The 18002-nt window shown below is 41.7% G+C and overlaps 1 protein-coding gene and 1 long non-coding RNA gene across 2 annotated transcripts in view; one reads left to right on the top strand and one right to left on the bottom strand.

The window, feature by feature from the left end:
* LOC102254069 (filaggrin-2-like) overlaps positions 1–10034 on the top strand; it is a 108291-nt gene extending 98257 nt beyond the window's left edge. Inside the window, exons 20-26 of the mRNA XM_014530175.1 lie at positions 1140–1279; positions 2445–2492; positions 7186–7301; positions 7977–8088; positions 8400–8477; positions 8689–8820; positions 9582–10034. Of these exons, the coding sequence (XP_014385661.1) occupies positions 1140–1279; positions 2445–2492; positions 7186–7301; positions 7977–8088; positions 8400–8477; positions 8689–8820; positions 9582–9677 (722 nt within the window). The 3' untranslated portion in view covers positions 9678–10034. The remainder of the gene's footprint in view (positions 1–1139; positions 1280–2444; positions 2493–7185; positions 7302–7976; positions 8089–8399; positions 8478–8688; positions 8821–9581) is intronic.
* LOC106724115 lies at positions 617–17084 on the bottom strand. The gene is made up of 3 exons (XR_001359876.1): positions 16972–17084; positions 3646–3649; positions 617–627 (listed from the first exon to the last, which is right to left on the bottom strand). It is a non-coding gene; the product is annotated as an uncharacterized LOC106724115 (long non-coding RNA).
* Between the last annotated feature and the right edge of the window lie 918 nt (positions 17085–18002).

The following is an 18002-nucleotide window of genomic DNA, read 5'->3' as shown; positions in this document are numbered from 1 at the left end:
TTCACCTCTTAGAGTGTAGAATTCACTGTTGAGTTTTTTGTTTGCTTGGCTTATTCACAAGATTATAAAACCATCATCACAATCTAATTTTAGAACCTTTTTGTCCCCTACTAAAGGAAACACCATGTCTCTCAGTAGTCAATACCCATTCCGCCTCACCCCACTACCCAGCCCTAAGCAACCATTAATCTATTTTATGATCTATAAAACTGGCCTATTCTAAGCATTTCACATCAATAGACTCATGTGACATGTGCTTTTCTGTGACTGGTTCTTTCACACAGCATGATGTATTCAAGGTTCATACATATAGTACCACATTTAGTATATTTCATTTTTTTATTGTCAAATACTATAATAGTCCATGGTATGGGTATAAAATATTGCATTTATCTAAAGTTTGGGTTTTCTCTCTCTTTAGCTATCATGAATAATGCTGTTTTGTGTAAAGTTTTTGGTGAACATATATTTTTAATTATTTTTGCTATATACTCTGGAGTGGAATTGCAGGATACATGGCAATTCCATGTTGCATTTGTTGAGGGAAAAAAACAAACTATTTTCCACAGTAATGCACCAGTTTATATGCTCATCAGTGAAATCTGAGGGCTCCAATTTCTCTGCATTCTCACCAATACTTGTTATTGTCGGTCTTTTTCATTACCGCCATCCGAGTGAGTGTGATGTAATATCTCAATGAGGTTTTGATTTCCTTTGCTCTAATGAATAATGTTGTTAAGTGTAACACTATCTTTTATACACAAGTTAAATTTTCTACTGAAAATATTTCATATTATTTTAAAGTCAGCTACCCATGATTTCAGGGATAGAAAAGTATCTGCTCAATAAAGCCAATGAACTGGAAGAAAATTGCTGTAATACAGGACACAGATGTTGCTTTGAAGCCATTGTGAGAAACAGGACCAGGACTTGAGATTTCAAACCAAAGCAAGAAATCCCCTGGGAGGGGACTCACAAGGCTGGGTTTGGGGATTCTCAAGTATGAAATGTGAGGCCAGACTTTTCTGCTAGTGATCTTGTACCCAAATTGGGTGGCTTCAGATGCAATGTAGTGGGAAGTCAGTGTCTGAGCTCTGAGGACAATGAGGTTTCAGATTCAACTTACCCCGGTCTTACAGGATCCACGGTGAAGTGTATAAGAAGCCAGGATGGAAATTGGTTCACCCTACAAGAATTTGAACTTAAAGGAGGCGTCAAAAACGCTAACTGGAAAACGAGTGTGCGCTGCAATGGAAGAACCCTAAAATGGCTGATGGAGGTATTACAGTGACAGGAACTTGGAAGTGATTTTCCTGGTTGCACTCTAAGATAGGTCACTTTTTGTCCACCAAATATATGTTGACTGACAACTACCACCCCAAGTCCCGACATTATGCTTGTCCCACACTCATAACTTAATACAAGGCAGTGCATTGATTTGTCAAAGAGGCTCCGTTGAGGTAGATGCAGGGAAAGGTCATTCTGACTCAGGTGCTTGCAGACAACTTTAGGCACTGAAAGAAAGGAGACAGTCTATGGCCAAACAAGTGTGCAGAAGGCACTCCAGAGAAAGAATGGTGCGAAAACCAGAACCACAACTAATGTGGCTCCGTGGATTGAAGTAGATAGTGTGTTAAACAGCATAATCCATCAATTGGGGTTGTTTGTGGAAGGATTTAATGCCAGGCTATGTAGTTTAAACTCATACCATAGACAATGCAGAACCATGAAGGTCTCCTGAGGTGGGAAGTGACATATTTAAAACAGTATCTCAGACAGCATGGGGCCTGGAAATGATTTCACTGTCTTTCAGCCCAAGAAACCTGTAGTCAAACTACAATCCTCAGCTCCAATGTCACCCTCTCTGAATATTCCCTGACTGACCTGCCTTGTCATCCCTTCCCTGCGTCCCTGGACCCCAATATTAAGGCCCTTCTCACAGTTTTATACTTGTCCTTCCATGCAATCCCTTATTCTCCTAGATCCCTCTAGTTTTACACATCTTTGTGGGATCAGCATTGTTCAGAGTGTCTTATACCCTGTAGGTATGGGATACATGTGTAATGACTGAATAGCCTGGTGTAAAGATGTAAGCTTGAGTGGCACTGGTAGAAATAGAAAGGAGGTGAGAGGTGTTAAAGAGATTGTGAATGAAAGGCTCTTAAAACTTAGGGGAAAAGCACAAGAGCAAGGAAAAAGGTTCTGAAGATGACTTTCTGGGTACCATTGATTGTGTATGCCTAGAATCTCCTTCCTCCAGTAGTTAATCTTCTTCTAGAAAGAAGAAGAACAGGTGAGTAGAGGGAGATGGTGTCTCATTCAGATGCCTTGGTTTGAGCTGACAGTGGGACATCAAGTGGAAATATTTGGGAGGAGGTTGCAATGCCAGACTCACAAAACATAAACACAGGCTAACCATACTCTTGGATCTTTTTATCTTTCAGGAAAATTTTCTACCTCAACCTCCAAGAATATATGGCAAGATAAAAAAGGTGATTATTACTTAATACAAGTGCTTATTACATAACTAATTTTATATGTACAGCATCTTTTTATGGTTTCTCAGTTTTGTATTTAACATTGTTTCCTCTTCTCCTCTCCTCTGTCTTTATTTTATTTAATTAAGTTATTCATTTTGCAAGTGCCTTCAGATTTGTTACATTGAACATTAGGTTGTATGCAAGGTCACCTTTGAATGGTAAACCATTTGAGATGAGAATAATAAGAAGCCATCTCATAGCTGAGTTTTAGCTATAGTTGCAGATGTCAGGGAGTCCAAGTTGTAAAAGCAAACATAATTATGGAATACATAAAGACATTTCTTAATGAGGTCACAGACTCATCTTTAAATCAGCACAGATTTTTTTTGTAAAGGTTATTGTATTCTAACTTTAATGAAATCTGATGGAGCAAAAATTTGCTCACCATCATCCAGAAGAACCTGATCTAGTACAGAGTCTATATTGGGACATAAACAAAACCATGTACTATTCCATAAGATGGGCAACTCGAAGCATATTTCTCTTCTAATTTTTTACATCATCTTCCATCCTTCTATAAAATATACACACAGACATACAGAATACTTTATCAAGCAGAAATTACTGGCAATTTTCATGAGGATGGTGTTGTTGGAGAAGGAGCTTTTGGGAGACTGATGTGTCTTACATGAGGGTCTGACCTGGAAATTGTTTACTTTAATGCCACCCCTTTGGTTCTACTCAGGGGCTGTGCAGGCCACCTGTCTCTCCATGAAAGTGATTTCTCCCTCTACGGAAGAAGGCTATCAAGGCAACAAACAAAATACATAATGGGCAGTGTAGATTCAAGACAAAGTGACGATTTCTCCAATATTGAGTGTGAATGAGAGCTTGAAAAGGAGGGAAAGGTGAAAATTTCAGAACAGGTTGCACATAGCTGGCTACTGAGACTTTATCTTCCAGAAATGTGAAGTCCAGGCCTTTACATTAACTGAAATTCTGGTTCTTTTGAACTACCAGTCCTTGGGACATTTTACCCACTGGGTTTATTGAAGATAAATTGTTGTTTGACCTATTCAGTGACTACTTTAAACAGCAGTATTTCCACCATTCTCCATGTACTATCTAAAGTTACTCAATATGGAGTATCTAAAAGAGCTAGTACTCAACTTCCAATGCACAGGTTCTATCTTTATCCATGGGTGCAATACTTTGCAGCAACAAGGCTCAATTGCCCCTTTATTTTGTGTCTCCTTGATCAAGAACAGAAATGACCCAAAGTGACAGATCTCAGGACCCATTACTACCTCTGTAGGTCCTCTTTGCCTCCAAGAACTTGTCTTGTTGATAAAGCCTCCTGGTTTCTGGAAATTTAAATGTCACTCATGACACCACTCAACAACTTCCTGTCTCCTGATGAGGGCCACCTGTACTTTCTAGTGACAGCTTCTGTGTTGTCAAATAACTTGATATACACTGCCAAACAATCATTTATCGTATGTTAATATTTACTAAAGAGATAGCATGTAATCTCTTTTCCTAAGTGAAACAATACTCATTTATTTACTCATTCAACATATAAATATTGAGTGCATAAAAATGCCCAATTTCCATTGAAGAACATTAAAATAATATCCCTGACCTTAGTATTGTTTCAACTTCATTGTCTACCATGGAAGATTAACTATTGGAGGAAGGGGATTCTAGGCTTACACTAAAGCAATGAAAGTGTAGTACCTGGTAGTCAGCTTCCTGTGAAAAGTCAGTGAGGTGCCATCTTGGGATTTGGATCACAGGGAGATGAGGATAGTCTTCTGGAAGAGGAATTGTAATATCAAGTGTGTTGAATTCATTTTAACTTTTGGGTGGTGTCCCAGAAGAGCTACAGGAGGTGGTAGAGTTATCTATGTGGTACTGTATGGTTCCCAGAACCCTGAATGATAGATGGTCATGTCATACTACCCATGGTGAAGAGTCTGTAGGTAGAAAGCAACTGTTTCAGCATGAGTGGCCTCACTCTTATTAATAGTCTTTCCTATGATAGATATTACAGGCCAATTCATCATTGTCTTATTATATCCTCAGGCATTAAAACTCACACTTGTGCAGGCTAAATCTCAACTCAAGTTGCACACTGGAATCATCTGAAGACCTTTGAAAAATAACATTGCCTGAATCCCACTCTAGACAAAATCTCATTTAAATCCTTCTGAGTTATGATTCAGACATTAGAATTGTTAAAATGTCTTCAGATGATTTTGATACACAAGTTACTCATTCCATAACTTAGGGAGAATACCAATGCCTGTGCCTCAAATCAGAAAAATTGATTCAGAATCTCTGATGTTGGGACCAGGAATTTAGTATTTTATATACTCTCCTTGACAATTCAAATGTGCAGCTGGGCTAAGAAACAAAGAGCCTCAGAGAAAAGGGTTCTAAACGTGATTAAAGATTATGGATGCAGGATTCTTATGCACTGCTTATATTTGTTATTTTTTTGTTCTGAAGAGAGGGTCAGCACTTTCTGAAGAATGATGATGGTAATCTGTGAATCCTTATAGAGAGGAGAAGGAAAATGGCCCCAGGTCTCCATGCTAGAGCAGTCTCATATTGCACTGGGGATGTGATTCAGGATTCTCTGGAACACTGAATGGGAGCTGTTGGCAAGATGCTCCTTGAGCCTTGCACTTTCTCATATATGGTCACTAACAGAAGTCATGTGTTTTTAAAAATATATTTTATATTGATTTCAGAGAGGAAGGGAGAAGGAGAGAGATAGGAACATCAATGGTGAGAGAGAATCATTGATAGGCTGCCTCCTGCACTCACCAGACTGGGGATTAAGCCCGCAAACTGGGCATGTGCCTTGTCCAGGAATCGAACTGTGACCACCTGGTTCATAGGTCGACACAACCACAGAGCCACACTGGCCAGGCTCACATATGGCCACTTTTAAAAGCAAAAGAAATGACCAGAATTTTGTTTCCCCAAGATAAAAATTTCCATCCAAAAGTTCGGAACAAGACTCAAAATAACTTTTAGCAACTTTTCATCTTTTATTACTTTCTGCACAAAGAGAAATAACATAGCTGTGTTCCAAATTACTGTGTCCATTTGCTAAAAGGACATTTCTGATATTTGTGTGTTGTTAACCGAAATATGATACAGACTGAGAAACAGACCACTTTTTGTTATGTATTAGGGTTGGAAGCATTTTTTAGGGTCTCAGCAGACCTGTGCTCAGTGAACCTTAGAGGGATGACAGAACTAACAAAGTAAGCTTAGCAACTACTGTGAGGAGGATTGGGTATAGATAGAATTTTGGATACTAGTGAGAGTATAGAGCCAGAAAGGATTCTCAGGTTTGTGGCGGAAGGTGTATGTTTTATAAAATGAAAGTGCTAGGAAAGAACATGTAGTGGGTGTGAGGACAGAATACATTAAGTTTTCCCTGGATGAGTTTGGGTTGTGCTTTCATGGCTCAGGAGGAGGTGATGGGTGAGCATAGGGATGTGCACAAATGCAGAAGACAGGCTAAACATTTGGGAGCTGGAGACATAGCGATGTAACTGCAGTTTTGAGAGTGATTCAATGGAAACCTGAGAGATTCTGTCTAAATGTTGGAGGAAGAGAAGGACGAGAAATGAAAGATATGCAGCAGTGAGACTGATAGAGTGATGGCATGCGCCACACGTGTTTAGAGAAAGGAGAAATGGTCATGGCAGAGAAAGCTGGACGCTGTCATCCCTGCCTCCTCCTGCTCCTCAATGGACCGCTTTTGCTCCACCCAGCACTCATCAATGGGTGGCCAGTCCCCAAGCCAGTCTCATTTGTGTCACTTCAGATGGTCACAAGAGGGTAGGAATTTCTCCAATAGGCCATGGGATAGACAGGATGTTTCTATCTGGTACAGAACAGCCCTCAAGATGTTTGCAAGCTGTCTGGAATCTCTCAGAAGGCAGACCCAGGAAAGCAACCAGGAGCAAACATAGTTACTGATTCATAGGTAAATGTTGCTTTTCATTTTTGAAAAAAGAGAGGAAAAAGTGGTTTTCTGTTTTAATCACGAGGGATGCATATCCACCCAACAGTTTGGGGGATGGCAAATAACAGCATCTGTTACCTGACAGATGGATTGACAGGTGTTTATTAGTCACATATACTCCCACATTGAGAAAAGAGGGCAGTGCCAGCCATGCAGGCCTCACCAAGGTTGCCCTAAGGAATGGAGGGAGCAACCAGGGGCTGTGGAGGGTGAGGTGTGCCCTGGTTTCCCTGAGAGGTTGTAGCTGGCTTGTTTGAACAATTCTGTGGGTGGCAGGGCACTGAAACCTGTTATTCTAGGATGAGCAGGGTTATAAAAGCTCCCCTGGAAAAGGTCAGACAGGTAAACAATGCTCCTTGCCAGGGGACCATGTGTACCCTGCCCATCCTGGACTATCAGGTTTCACTGCCCTGTCAGCCACAGAAGCTCTGGTTTTACAGCAAAACCTTTCCTAATCACAAAGGCCCCTCTTCCTGAACTTCACCACAGACCAAGAGTTTTTTTTTCTGAAACCTCCATTCCATGCAGTTGGCTCACAGCTCAGGGAGAAGCACATAACTGTCCATGATGGTTTGCACAAAGATAATGAGATTCAAATTCCCACAGTGCTGGTCTTCAGGGTCTCACTGTGGTTACAGACATTGTTTTACCTTCTAGCTGGAAAACGCAGAGAAATGCATGATCTGCTGGGAAGAAGGAAAGTTCATCTACTGCTGTGTTTGTCGGATGGGATTTCATGGGGACTGTCACCTCCCACCTGTGGAACCTCAGAGGTTTGTGAGATGCAGCCCCCTCTCCTTTCAAAGACCTTCCTCCTGCCATGCACACTCCCCCTGCAGAGTTCCTCCTTGTGTCCTGATGGGGAAAGAGCAGGGCCAGGGGTACATAGTCCAACAATATGATGTGGGGAGCTGTTAAAAATGCTATCAGTAGGAAGTTACTGTTCTCTTCTCACCTTTAGGAGGCTGAAGTCTGTAGCTGGGTGCTTCGCCTATATACACTACTGTCCTTTCCAGAACTATCCACCACAGACTCTTGTTCACAGGAGTGCAAATGCCAGTTGTTTGTGTTCTGTGCGTATTCAGAACAGACAGTAAATAAGGACAGTTTCCCTTATTTTGGCATGTTCTCAACAGGTTAGTGGAGGCACAAGGCCTCCAGGGGTTAAGGCCCACTCTCTGACATTCAGGCATGAAGGCAGGACTCTTTGTTCTCTCAGAAGCTCAAACGAGGAAAGGGGAGCCCAACACTCACCTTGACACCATCTTCCACCCAATAAACCTCTGCTGCTACTCTAGGGACCAGGGTTACCACATGAGAGTCCTGGAGAATCTGAGAGCTGTCCCCTCATTCCCTGGCTGTGCCCATTCCTGAAAGGAGAACATTGGCAGCTGTGGGAACGAAGGTGTTTCTAGGCTTGCCTTGCTCACTTACTTCTGACATCTCAGGATCCCTTGGAGATGTACCTTCTGCACAATGGAATTGTCTTCACGAAGTCAGAAGCAGTGCTACAGTGAATCTGAAGTCCTGGCGAGACAGATGGGATCAGAAGAGAAGTCGGTGAGTTGTATTTGACCCAAGACATCTCCCTTCTGCTCACATGAGAAGTCAAACAGTCATGGGTGAAGGGAAGGGTGTCAAAGGGTGCCTGCTCTTCTGACCATGCCTCAAACACACTGAAAACGCACCAGAACCTGCTCACAGAAAACAAAACAAAAAAACAACAACTCAGCTATTACATGTTAGTGTCCAAGAGCAATCCCTGTTTGGGGAAACTTCCAGAAGATTACTGTGTTCATGCTTCTGCCTAGACATGCATATGGGCTCACTCTTGCCAAGCTGCTTTTCATTCACAGTCTCCTTCTTTGCAGAAATGTGAATTCCTACTCCTAAAGGCCTATTGCCATTTCGAGACCAACGTTTTTCCGAATATTCCACATGAAAATTATGTGAGTATCAACGACAAACCATGTATAGGCCCCATAATGTTACCCAACCTTGACACAGACACTTAGGAATCTGTTATCTGAAGCCCATGGGAGGGGGGGGCATGAGCTGCTTTTACCTTTACCTTGTATTTCCTCTAGATTTTATGGGAATCCACAGAATGTAGACATTGAACTTTGTCAGTAATGCTCCTATTGATATATTTTTCATCAGTTTCAAAAGGCTTCTCAATGCCTAGAGACACTTAGGAGATTGGATGAAATCAAGAATAGTCTAAATAAAGGATGTTATGCCCAAGTGGAGGGGTTTGTGCTTGAAATGAACAACATCTTTCAGGATCCTAAGGTAAGGGGCTCTCCCTGCTTCCATTTCATTTTCTACTCATTGAGTCACTCTACCTGCATTTCCTGGTACTGGGAGATTTTAGAGTTTCCCTCATCCTATGACAAGCCAATACAAGCAAGGATTTAGGAAGTGACTGGGTTTTTAAATTGAGGATTTAAGCTCACCAGAGAGAACAACAGTGAATAAGGAGTTGTCCCTGCAACCAGACTCCAGGCCCCTGAGAGCTCATTCCTCTCCTCAGAAGTGACCATTGAGAACAGTGGTGTCCTCCCTGTTTCAAACCTAAGGAGTAAATTGCTTCCTAAAGTCATGCTATCCTTCTTACCTCTTCCCAAATATACTCAAACAGAACTCTCAGAGGTCCCAAGCTGCAGATTCCTTTGCATGTAAATGAACCATATACAGTAACATATCACCAGAGGGGAATAGAATTGACAATGTAAAAGGAATATCATTGATTGTACATCTGTAATATTTGATTATTACTAAGGCCTTAGATGACTTTTCTAACTTTCACTAAAAGAAACAAACCAAAGCCAATGACTAAGAATCATCAGTGTAGTAATGATTTCCCATGTCTGTCTAAACAACAAGGCTTAATCATGCTCTTAGGAAACAAACTCTTAGATGCTTGAGTTTCTAAACTTAACCTGGTTAATGTAACTTAGGTGTTTAAGACAAGAGTCCTGATCATTTTCAGTTGTAAGTTGTCTAATGGCATGACATTGAGCATCATTATGTTTGTCTGTTTTTTTCTCCAGCAAAATGACTCAGACCTACTAAAGGAGGAATTTAAGAAGAATTTCAAACAAGTCTTTGCTATTCAGAAAGCAAATCAGAACAGTTCACTGGTGTAGTGGATGCTGTTGATACCCTGGAAAATCCCACTTTCAGGCAGATTTCTCATCCCCCCGCTGTTATGAGTGTTGGCTGCTGATGCCACCTCTCCCCAATGTATTGCTTTGTGCCAAATGGAGGCAGAGTCACTTGAAGGCTACATCTCTTTGTGCTGGGGGTTCGTTCCCAGCACCAAGTCTGAACTAACCATGTGAAGTGATTCATGTTCCTGCACTCCCCAGAGACTACCTAGAGCTAGTCTCCAGCTATGCCCATTTAAAATAGTCCTTGTTTAGCATTTCCCACCATGGTATCCTGCTTCCATTATCCCTCTTCCTCATGAGAGAATTCTCACAATAAATCATTTAATGATTTTATCTCAGGCTTTGCTTTTAGGGAACCCAACATCACATAATCATCTTAGCAGCCAGCCCTAAGCATGGAGTTCTGAGTTGGATCACTGTCTAGCCATATGGTAACAGGTAGAATATTGATAGGTCCTGGGGTACTAAAACAGTGCAGTTGCATAAACATTCACCTGTAGGGGAAGAGGTACTGATGCAATTGTCTAGCATTTAAAAAGAAAAAAATAGTAACTATAAGAACTGTATGATTAGGTGGCTATTTCTTTTTTAAAAACTATTTTAAATTTGCTTTTATTGATTCCAGAGAGAGGAGGGGAGAGGGAAAGGGACAGAAAAATCAATTATGAGAAAGAATAATTGATCTTCTGCCTTCTGTACACCCTCTATTGGGGATCAAGCACTCAACCTTGGCATGTGCTGTGACCAGGAATCAAACCCTGACCTTCTGGTTCATGGGTTGATGCTCAACCACTAAACAACACCGTCATGGCTAGATGGCTATTTCTAAGCTCCATTAAAGTATTTTAAAAAGTTCATGACAGGCTTATATATATTAATTACCACCTGCAACTGTAAGGTAAACAGTGGAAGGCTTGGTGCAGGCCCTAATTTTAAGAATGACAGAACTTCTGCCCACCCAGAATGTCTCAGTTGGTTAAGCATTGTCCTGTGTAGAGAAAGGTTTGCCAGTTCCATTCCCTGTCAGGGCACATACCTGGGTTATGGCGATCCCAGATCAGGATGTATATGGGAGGCAACTGATCAATGTCTCTCTCTCTCTATCGCTGTCTCTATCTCTATCTCTTTCTCTGTCTAAGCATGTGCTCAGGTGAGGATTATATCTTTAAAAAGTGATAGAAATTCAGAGAAGACTGAATTCTAAGCTCATGGTGGCCTCTTGTGCCAAAGTCAAATCCCTGATAAAGAAAGCATGAAGACCTGAAACTCAGAGTGGGGCTTTCTAAGTAGATGCACCTGAGAACTCTGAACTCTAGATCCTTCTGAACCCACTGTCCTGCAAAAGAGACCCCTGTCCCTGTTTGTAGACAGACTTTTGCCCTATCCACCGCTTTGTCTGAACGAAGATTATGCAGAGTTCTCTCAGCAAGATCAAACTAGGAATCTTCTAGATGAGCCTGCTAGCTGAAGAGATGGTTTACTCCAACAGAGTGCAGGTCTGGCCAACATGTACTAAGAGGTGCCAGGAGATTGTGTGTGGGAGTGGATCCTGGAAAAACAATGTTAGAATGTGAAACATGATGGGAGGATGCTGATACAGGCACACTCTCCTGGGCCACAGAGTTTAATTTAATTAGCCTGGCAAGGTCCAAGGGCAATGATTCTAATATGCTCCTGGGTGGCTCTTAGAGGCTTGCTATAGCACAGTGCACACTAGATGAAGTGGAATAAGAAATATCAGACTTACCCTAGCCAGTTTTGCGTGGTGGACAGATAGCGTTGGCCTATGGACTGAAAGGTTCCTGGTTCAATTCCAACCAAGGGCACATGCCCGGGTTCTGGGTTCCATTTCCAGTAGGGGGCATGCAGGAGGCAGCCAATCAATGATTCTCTCTCATTATTGATGTTTCTATCTCTCTATCCTTCTCTCTTCCTGTCTGAAATCAATAAAAATATATTTTTAAAAAGGAAGTCTGCCAGGCCAACAATTATAAAAGAGATCCAAAAGCCTTAGAAATATGTCATGACTTCACTCTGTACAACTGGAAATTCCATCCATGGGGTTACTGTGTCTTCAGATGCCTCAAAGACACCACCTTAACAAGGCAATAAAGGATGAACTGTTGAGACGGCAGCTGCATTCTTGAAATGCTCAGTCCAGACTATCCTATGTAGGTTGGAGTAATGAAGGAATGATTTACAGAGCTGGATTCCCTAACAAACGAAATGATAGGACTCCAGAATAACTGAAGCTAAGAGGCAGCATTAACTGTCACAGCAGGATGAGTAATTTGTGTAATGGGCAACAAGCTTAGAATCACAACCAGGGACCCTGGCTCATAGATGTCTAAGAAATTAGCTACTAGAAGATGCTGTTCTTACATGCAAGACACATGAGCAGTTAACAAGGATATTACTTTATATATGTCATCAAAAGAGATTATAAATAGATGATCAGATGGTTGAAATATTACTTCAATGAAGAGTCAACATTCCTTGCACACCTTCCAGACCTTAGCCAATTCTTGACTCAGAAGCTGTTGATGGCAGTTCTTACAAGAAAGGACTGTGCAAATGTATACCATAATAATTCCCTGAATTTATCTCCACAGGCACATATGGCCATTTATTCAAGTAACATATATGCAAAACAAAGAAAACTCACAGAAATTTTAAGGGTTATTGATACAGTATACGAGTTGATACCTTGGGACCCAAGACACCATAATGGCCCCTGTTAGAGTGTATGGAGGTAAGGTAATGTCTATCTAATGGTGAATCCACTCAATCTACAAATTTCCCAAGCTCCTAAGTGTATAATCAGGACACACAAACAGGTGTTTTTTTTTTTACCATTCATTTCTTAATCTATAAAATAACAATGACTCTCCTAGGAGAGACCAAATAGAAGACTCTGAAACAGAACTTTTCCATGCTGAACACAGTAGGTTAAAAGCAGTATTGTATTTCTGAGGAAGGAGGGAATGACAGAAGTTGGTGCCACCTGCTATGGTTGAAGTATGAAAGGGTTATAATCCCCTTTACATCTTGATATGATTCAGTAGTCTGGCTTAGGAAAAAGCTAGATGATTCCTGGCTACTAGATAACTACTAGAAACTTAAGCAAAGGTGGGGCTTATAGACCTGTAAAGTTTGGAAGAAGACGTTGCTGACTTATATGCACTCATACCAACACAAGGAATCAAGGATCACGAAGATTCAGGTGAATAGTACACTGAAAAAAGCAAAAATGACTGTACTCTAATAACTACCCCTAAGGAAATTAGATATATAAATTATCTGAAAAACATTTCAGAATAATCCTCTGAAAGAAGTTCAGTGAACTACAAGACACTATATACAGACAAATCAATAAAATTGGGGGCAGAGAGGGGGTGGAGAACAAAATGAGAAGTTCACCAAAAAGACAAGAAACTATGAAAGTGTCCTCAAGCTGAAGAATACAATAACTGAACTGAAGAATTTAATAGAGAGCATTAACAGCAGATCCAGTCAAATAGAAGAAAAAAATCAGTGAGCTAAAAGATAGGTTATTTAAAAGTATTTATTCAGAGAAGGAAAGAAGAGTGAAGAATGCCTACAGGATTTATAAGACATTATTAAGAAAATCATATACTCATAATGGGAATTTCAAAGGAAAAAAGTTAAGAAATGGACAGAAAGTCTATTTAAAACAATAATGGTTAAAAACTTCCCATGTTTGAGAGCTGCTTGAGACTAGGATCCTGGCCTCAGTACCACCCAGTCTGGTCTCAAATGCAAACCGGGACCCTACAGCCACTGTGGACAGAGACCTGTGACCACAGCTGCACACCCACAGACACCAGGAATCCAGACATCCGGCTGCGCTTTCTGTGAGTCACAGAGCCCATCCCCCTCCCTGCCGGCTAGCAGCAAGGCCATAGGAACTGCTAGACCCTCCCCTTGCACAGGGCTGTAGCACCGCTACAGGAATTTGAGCCTGGGCATGCATGGACACTGGGAATCTGTTCTCCGCAATGCAATCGGGCGACCAAACCCCACGCCCAAGCAGGGTTGGCAGTGCCACCTGACTTCGATTCTGGGTAAGCACACACGGAAGTCTGTTTTCTGCAGCACAGGAGTGCACCTCCTGCTGACACAGTGCTACTGTGAAACCTAGTCCCCCAAGTATACCTGGGACCCAGATTCTCCACGCGAGAGGCAGCATTTAGCACCAGTGACTTGACTCTGTTTCTCATCACATGCGCATGGGATCATGGATTCCCAGTGCATTCACACTAAGAGCCATTGGCTCCAATTCTTGGTGCATGCACACACAGGGACCCTGATTCTCTGCTTGAGGCCACACCAAGCAACAGAGACTCTGATACTCGATTCTTGGTGCAGACACAGGGGAACTCTGACTCCTGGCATGTGCTAGGGGACTTTGATTTTTGGCACATGCCAGAAGGGTCTCTGTTTCAGTGCAGCGCAGGTGGGTCCCTGGTTCTAGGTGTGCGCACGAGGCCACATTGAGTGCCAGTGACTCTGATCCTGGGCGAGCGTGGCTCCAACCAACCCAGGGCAGCTACACGTCTTGGTGTTGGAGCTCTTCAGTGACACGTGGGTTGTGCAAAGCTCCCAATTCACACAGCCCAGGACCATGCAACTAGAAGTTTGAACCTTCTGGTGATAGTCAGAATGGGGAGATGACACAATCCCCAGAGGAAAGAAAATGAGGAGTCGCCAAAAAAGGAAATAAGTGAAATGGAAGCATGCAACATGACAGAAAAAGAATTCAGAGTAATGGTCATACAGTTCATACACTGGATGGATGAGAATATCAACAACCTATGCAAAAATCAGGAAGAAATCAAAAGTGATATAGCTACAATCAGAAACACCATGGGAGGTTTCAATAGTAGACTGTAAAAAGCAGAGGACCAAATTAGTGAGTTAGCAGATAAGTTAGAGAAACAAACTCAATCTGAACAGCAACTGGAGAAAAAAAATAAAAAGCAGGAGGAGAACCTAAGGGAGCTTTGGGACAACATGAAACGAAGTAACATACATATAATATGGCTGCCAGAAGGACAAGAAGAGCAGTAAGGATTAGAAAATCTATTTGAAGAAATAATGACAGATATGGGGAAGAAAAAAGTTACACAAGTACAGAGAGTCCCAAGCAAGATGAATCCCAAAAGACCCACACCAAGACATGTCATCATTACAATGGCAAATGTTAATGTCAAAGAGAGAATCTTAAAGACTGCAAGAGAGAGACAGAGAGTTACCTACAAAGGATACCCCATCATATTATCAAATGATTTCTCAACAGAAACACATCAAGCTAGAAGGGAATGGAGGAAGGCATACAAAGTGATGCAAAGCAAAGGATTGAATCCAAGAATACTCTATTCAGGCTCCCGCCACCACCGCTGTGCTGGCAGCTGGCAGCCTGGCTTGTGGCTGAGCAGAGCTCCCCCTGTGGGAGCATGCTGACCACCAGGGGGCAGCTCCTGCATTGAGCGTCTGCCCCCTGGTGGTCAGTGTGTGTCATAGTGACCAGTCATTTCCAGTCGTTCTGCTGTTAGGGTCAATTTGCATATTACCCTTTTATTATATAGGATAGAGGCCTGGTGCACAGGTGGGAGCCAGCTGGTTTGCCCTGAAAGGTGTCCCGGATCAGGGTGGGGGTCTGTTGGGGTGCCTGGCCAGCCTGGGTGAGGGGCTGAGGGCCATTTTCAGGCTGGTCAAGCCCCCCATTGGGGCCCCTCACCTCATGGGGGTGTGGCCAGCCTGGGTAAGGAGCTGAGAGCCATTTTCAGGCTGCCCACAGCCCCATCAAGGTGGGGGAGTCCTGCTGGGGTGCCTGGCCAGCCTGGGTAATGGGCTGATGGCCATTTTCAGGCTGACCATGCCCCCCGGTGACCCAAGCTCCCAGTGTCTCCTTTTTTTCTATTTTTTCCCTGGGATTTATTTATCTTCTATAATTGAAACTTTGTAGCCTTGAGCAGAGCCCAGGTCCAGCTGGAAGCCTGGGTTGCCTCTGGCAATCCAGGCACTCAGCCCCTCCTTGAGTGGAGGCCACAGCTGGCTGGAAGCAGGTATCTGGGATTTATTTATCTTTTATAATTGAAACTTTGTAGCCTTGAGTGGAGCCCAGGGTCAGCAAGGGCAGGCAGGAAGCTTGGATTCCTCCATTGCCAGGGGCAACACAAGCATCCTGCTTGCTCCAGCTCCGTGGCCACCGCCATCTTAGCTGGGTTAATTTGCATACTCGTTCCTGGTGGGCATGGCTGGTGGGCATGGCTTGAGCATAGCAGAGGGGTGGTTAATTTGCATGTTTCTCTTTTATTATATAGGATGAGTGGGTTACCAAAGAGATCAAAATAGAAATAAAACACACCCTGGAAACAAACAACAATGAAAACACAACAATCTAAAATCTTTGGGACACAGTGAAAGCAGTCATGAGAGGGAAATTCATAGTATTACAGGCCTACCTCAAAAAAAAACACAACAACAACAAAAAAAAACAAAAAGAAAAACTGGTAATAAACCATCAAACTCTGCAACTTGAAGAATTAGAAAAAGAGCAACAAGAAAAGCCCAGTGTGATCAGAAGGAAGGAAATAATAAAGATCAGAGCGGAAATAAATGACATAGAGACAAAAAACAATACAAAAAATCAATGAAACCAAGAGCTGGTTCTTAGAAAGGATAAACAAGATTGATGAACCTCTAGCCAGGCTCACCAAGAAGCAAAAAGAAAGGACCCAAATAAACAAAATCAGAAACAAAAGAGATGAAATAACAACAGAACCCACAGAAATATGAAGAATCATAAAAAATACTATGCGCAACTCCAACAAACTGGTCAACCTAGAAGAAATGGACATATTTCTAAAAAAATGCGACCATCCCAAACTCAATCAGGAGGAATAAAAAAAATCTGAATAGGCCGATAACTATGGAGGAAATTAAAGCAGTAATAAAAAACTTCCAACAAACAAAAGCCCTGGACCAGACAGCTTCCCAGGGGAGTTTTATCAAACATTCAAAGAAGAAATAAAACCTATCTTCCTCAGACTATTCAAAAAAATTACAGAGGAAGGAGCACTTCCAAACTCTTTCTACGAAGCCAGCATTACCCTAATCCCAAAACCAGATAAAGATAATACAAAGAAAGAGAATTACAGGCCAATATCCCTCATGAACATAGATGCCAAAATCCTCAACAAAATTCTAGCAAATTGAATCGAGCAATACAATAGAAAGATCATACACCATGACCAAGTAGGACTTATCCCAGGTATGCAAGGATGGTCCAACATCTACAAATCAATAAATGTGATACACCACATAAACAAACTGAGAGATAAAAACCATATAATCATATCAATTGTTGCAGAAAAAGCATTTGACAAAATCCAACACCCTTTCTTGATAAAAACTCTCAGCAAGGTGGGAATAGAAGGATCATACCTCAACATAATAAAAGCCATATATGACAAACACACAGCCAACATCATACTCAATGGGCAAAAACTAAAACCATTTCCCCTGAGAACAGGAACAAGACAGGGATGCCCACTATCCTCACTCCTCTTCGACATAGTACTGGAAGTACTAGATATTGCAATCAGACAAGAAGAAGAAATAAAAGGCATCTAAATTGGAAAAGAAAAAGCAAAACTGTCCTATTCACAAATCACATGATATTGTACATAGAAAACCCCAAAGACTCCATCAAAAACTACTAGACTTAATAAATGAATTCGGCATTGTAGCAGGATAAAAATTAACACCCAGAAGTCTATGGCTTTTCTATACACCAATAATGAACTCACAGAAAGAGAAATTAAAAGAGCAATCCTACTTAGCTTTGCAACAACAAAAATTAAGATACCTAGGAATAAACTTAACCAAGGAGACAAAGGACCTGTACTCGGAAAACTACAGGACACTGAAAAAAGAGATAGAGGAAGACATAAACAGATGGAAGAACATACTGTGTTCATGGATTGATAGAATCAACATCATTAAAATGTCCATACTACCCAAAGCAATCTATAAATTCAACGCAATCCCCAATAAAATACCAATGGCATACTTCAGAGTCTTAGAACAAATTGCCAAAAATTCATATGTAATAAAAAAAAGACCCCGAATAGCTACAGCAATCTTGAGAAAGAAGAACAATGTTGGAGGAATAACAATACCAGATATCAAGCTATACTACAAAGCCACCGTTCTCAAAACTGCCTGGTACTGGCACAAGAACAGACATATAGACCAGTGGAACAGAACAGAGAA

Source organism: Myotis brandtii, unplaced genomic scaffold (assembly GCF_000412655.1).
Source record: "Myotis brandtii unplaced genomic scaffold, ASM41265v1 scaffold727, whole genome shotgun sequence".
NCBI lineage: Eukaryota > Metazoa > Chordata > Mammalia > Chiroptera > Vespertilionidae > Myotis > Myotis brandtii.
This window is presented reverse-complemented; position numbering and strand designations above follow the sequence as displayed.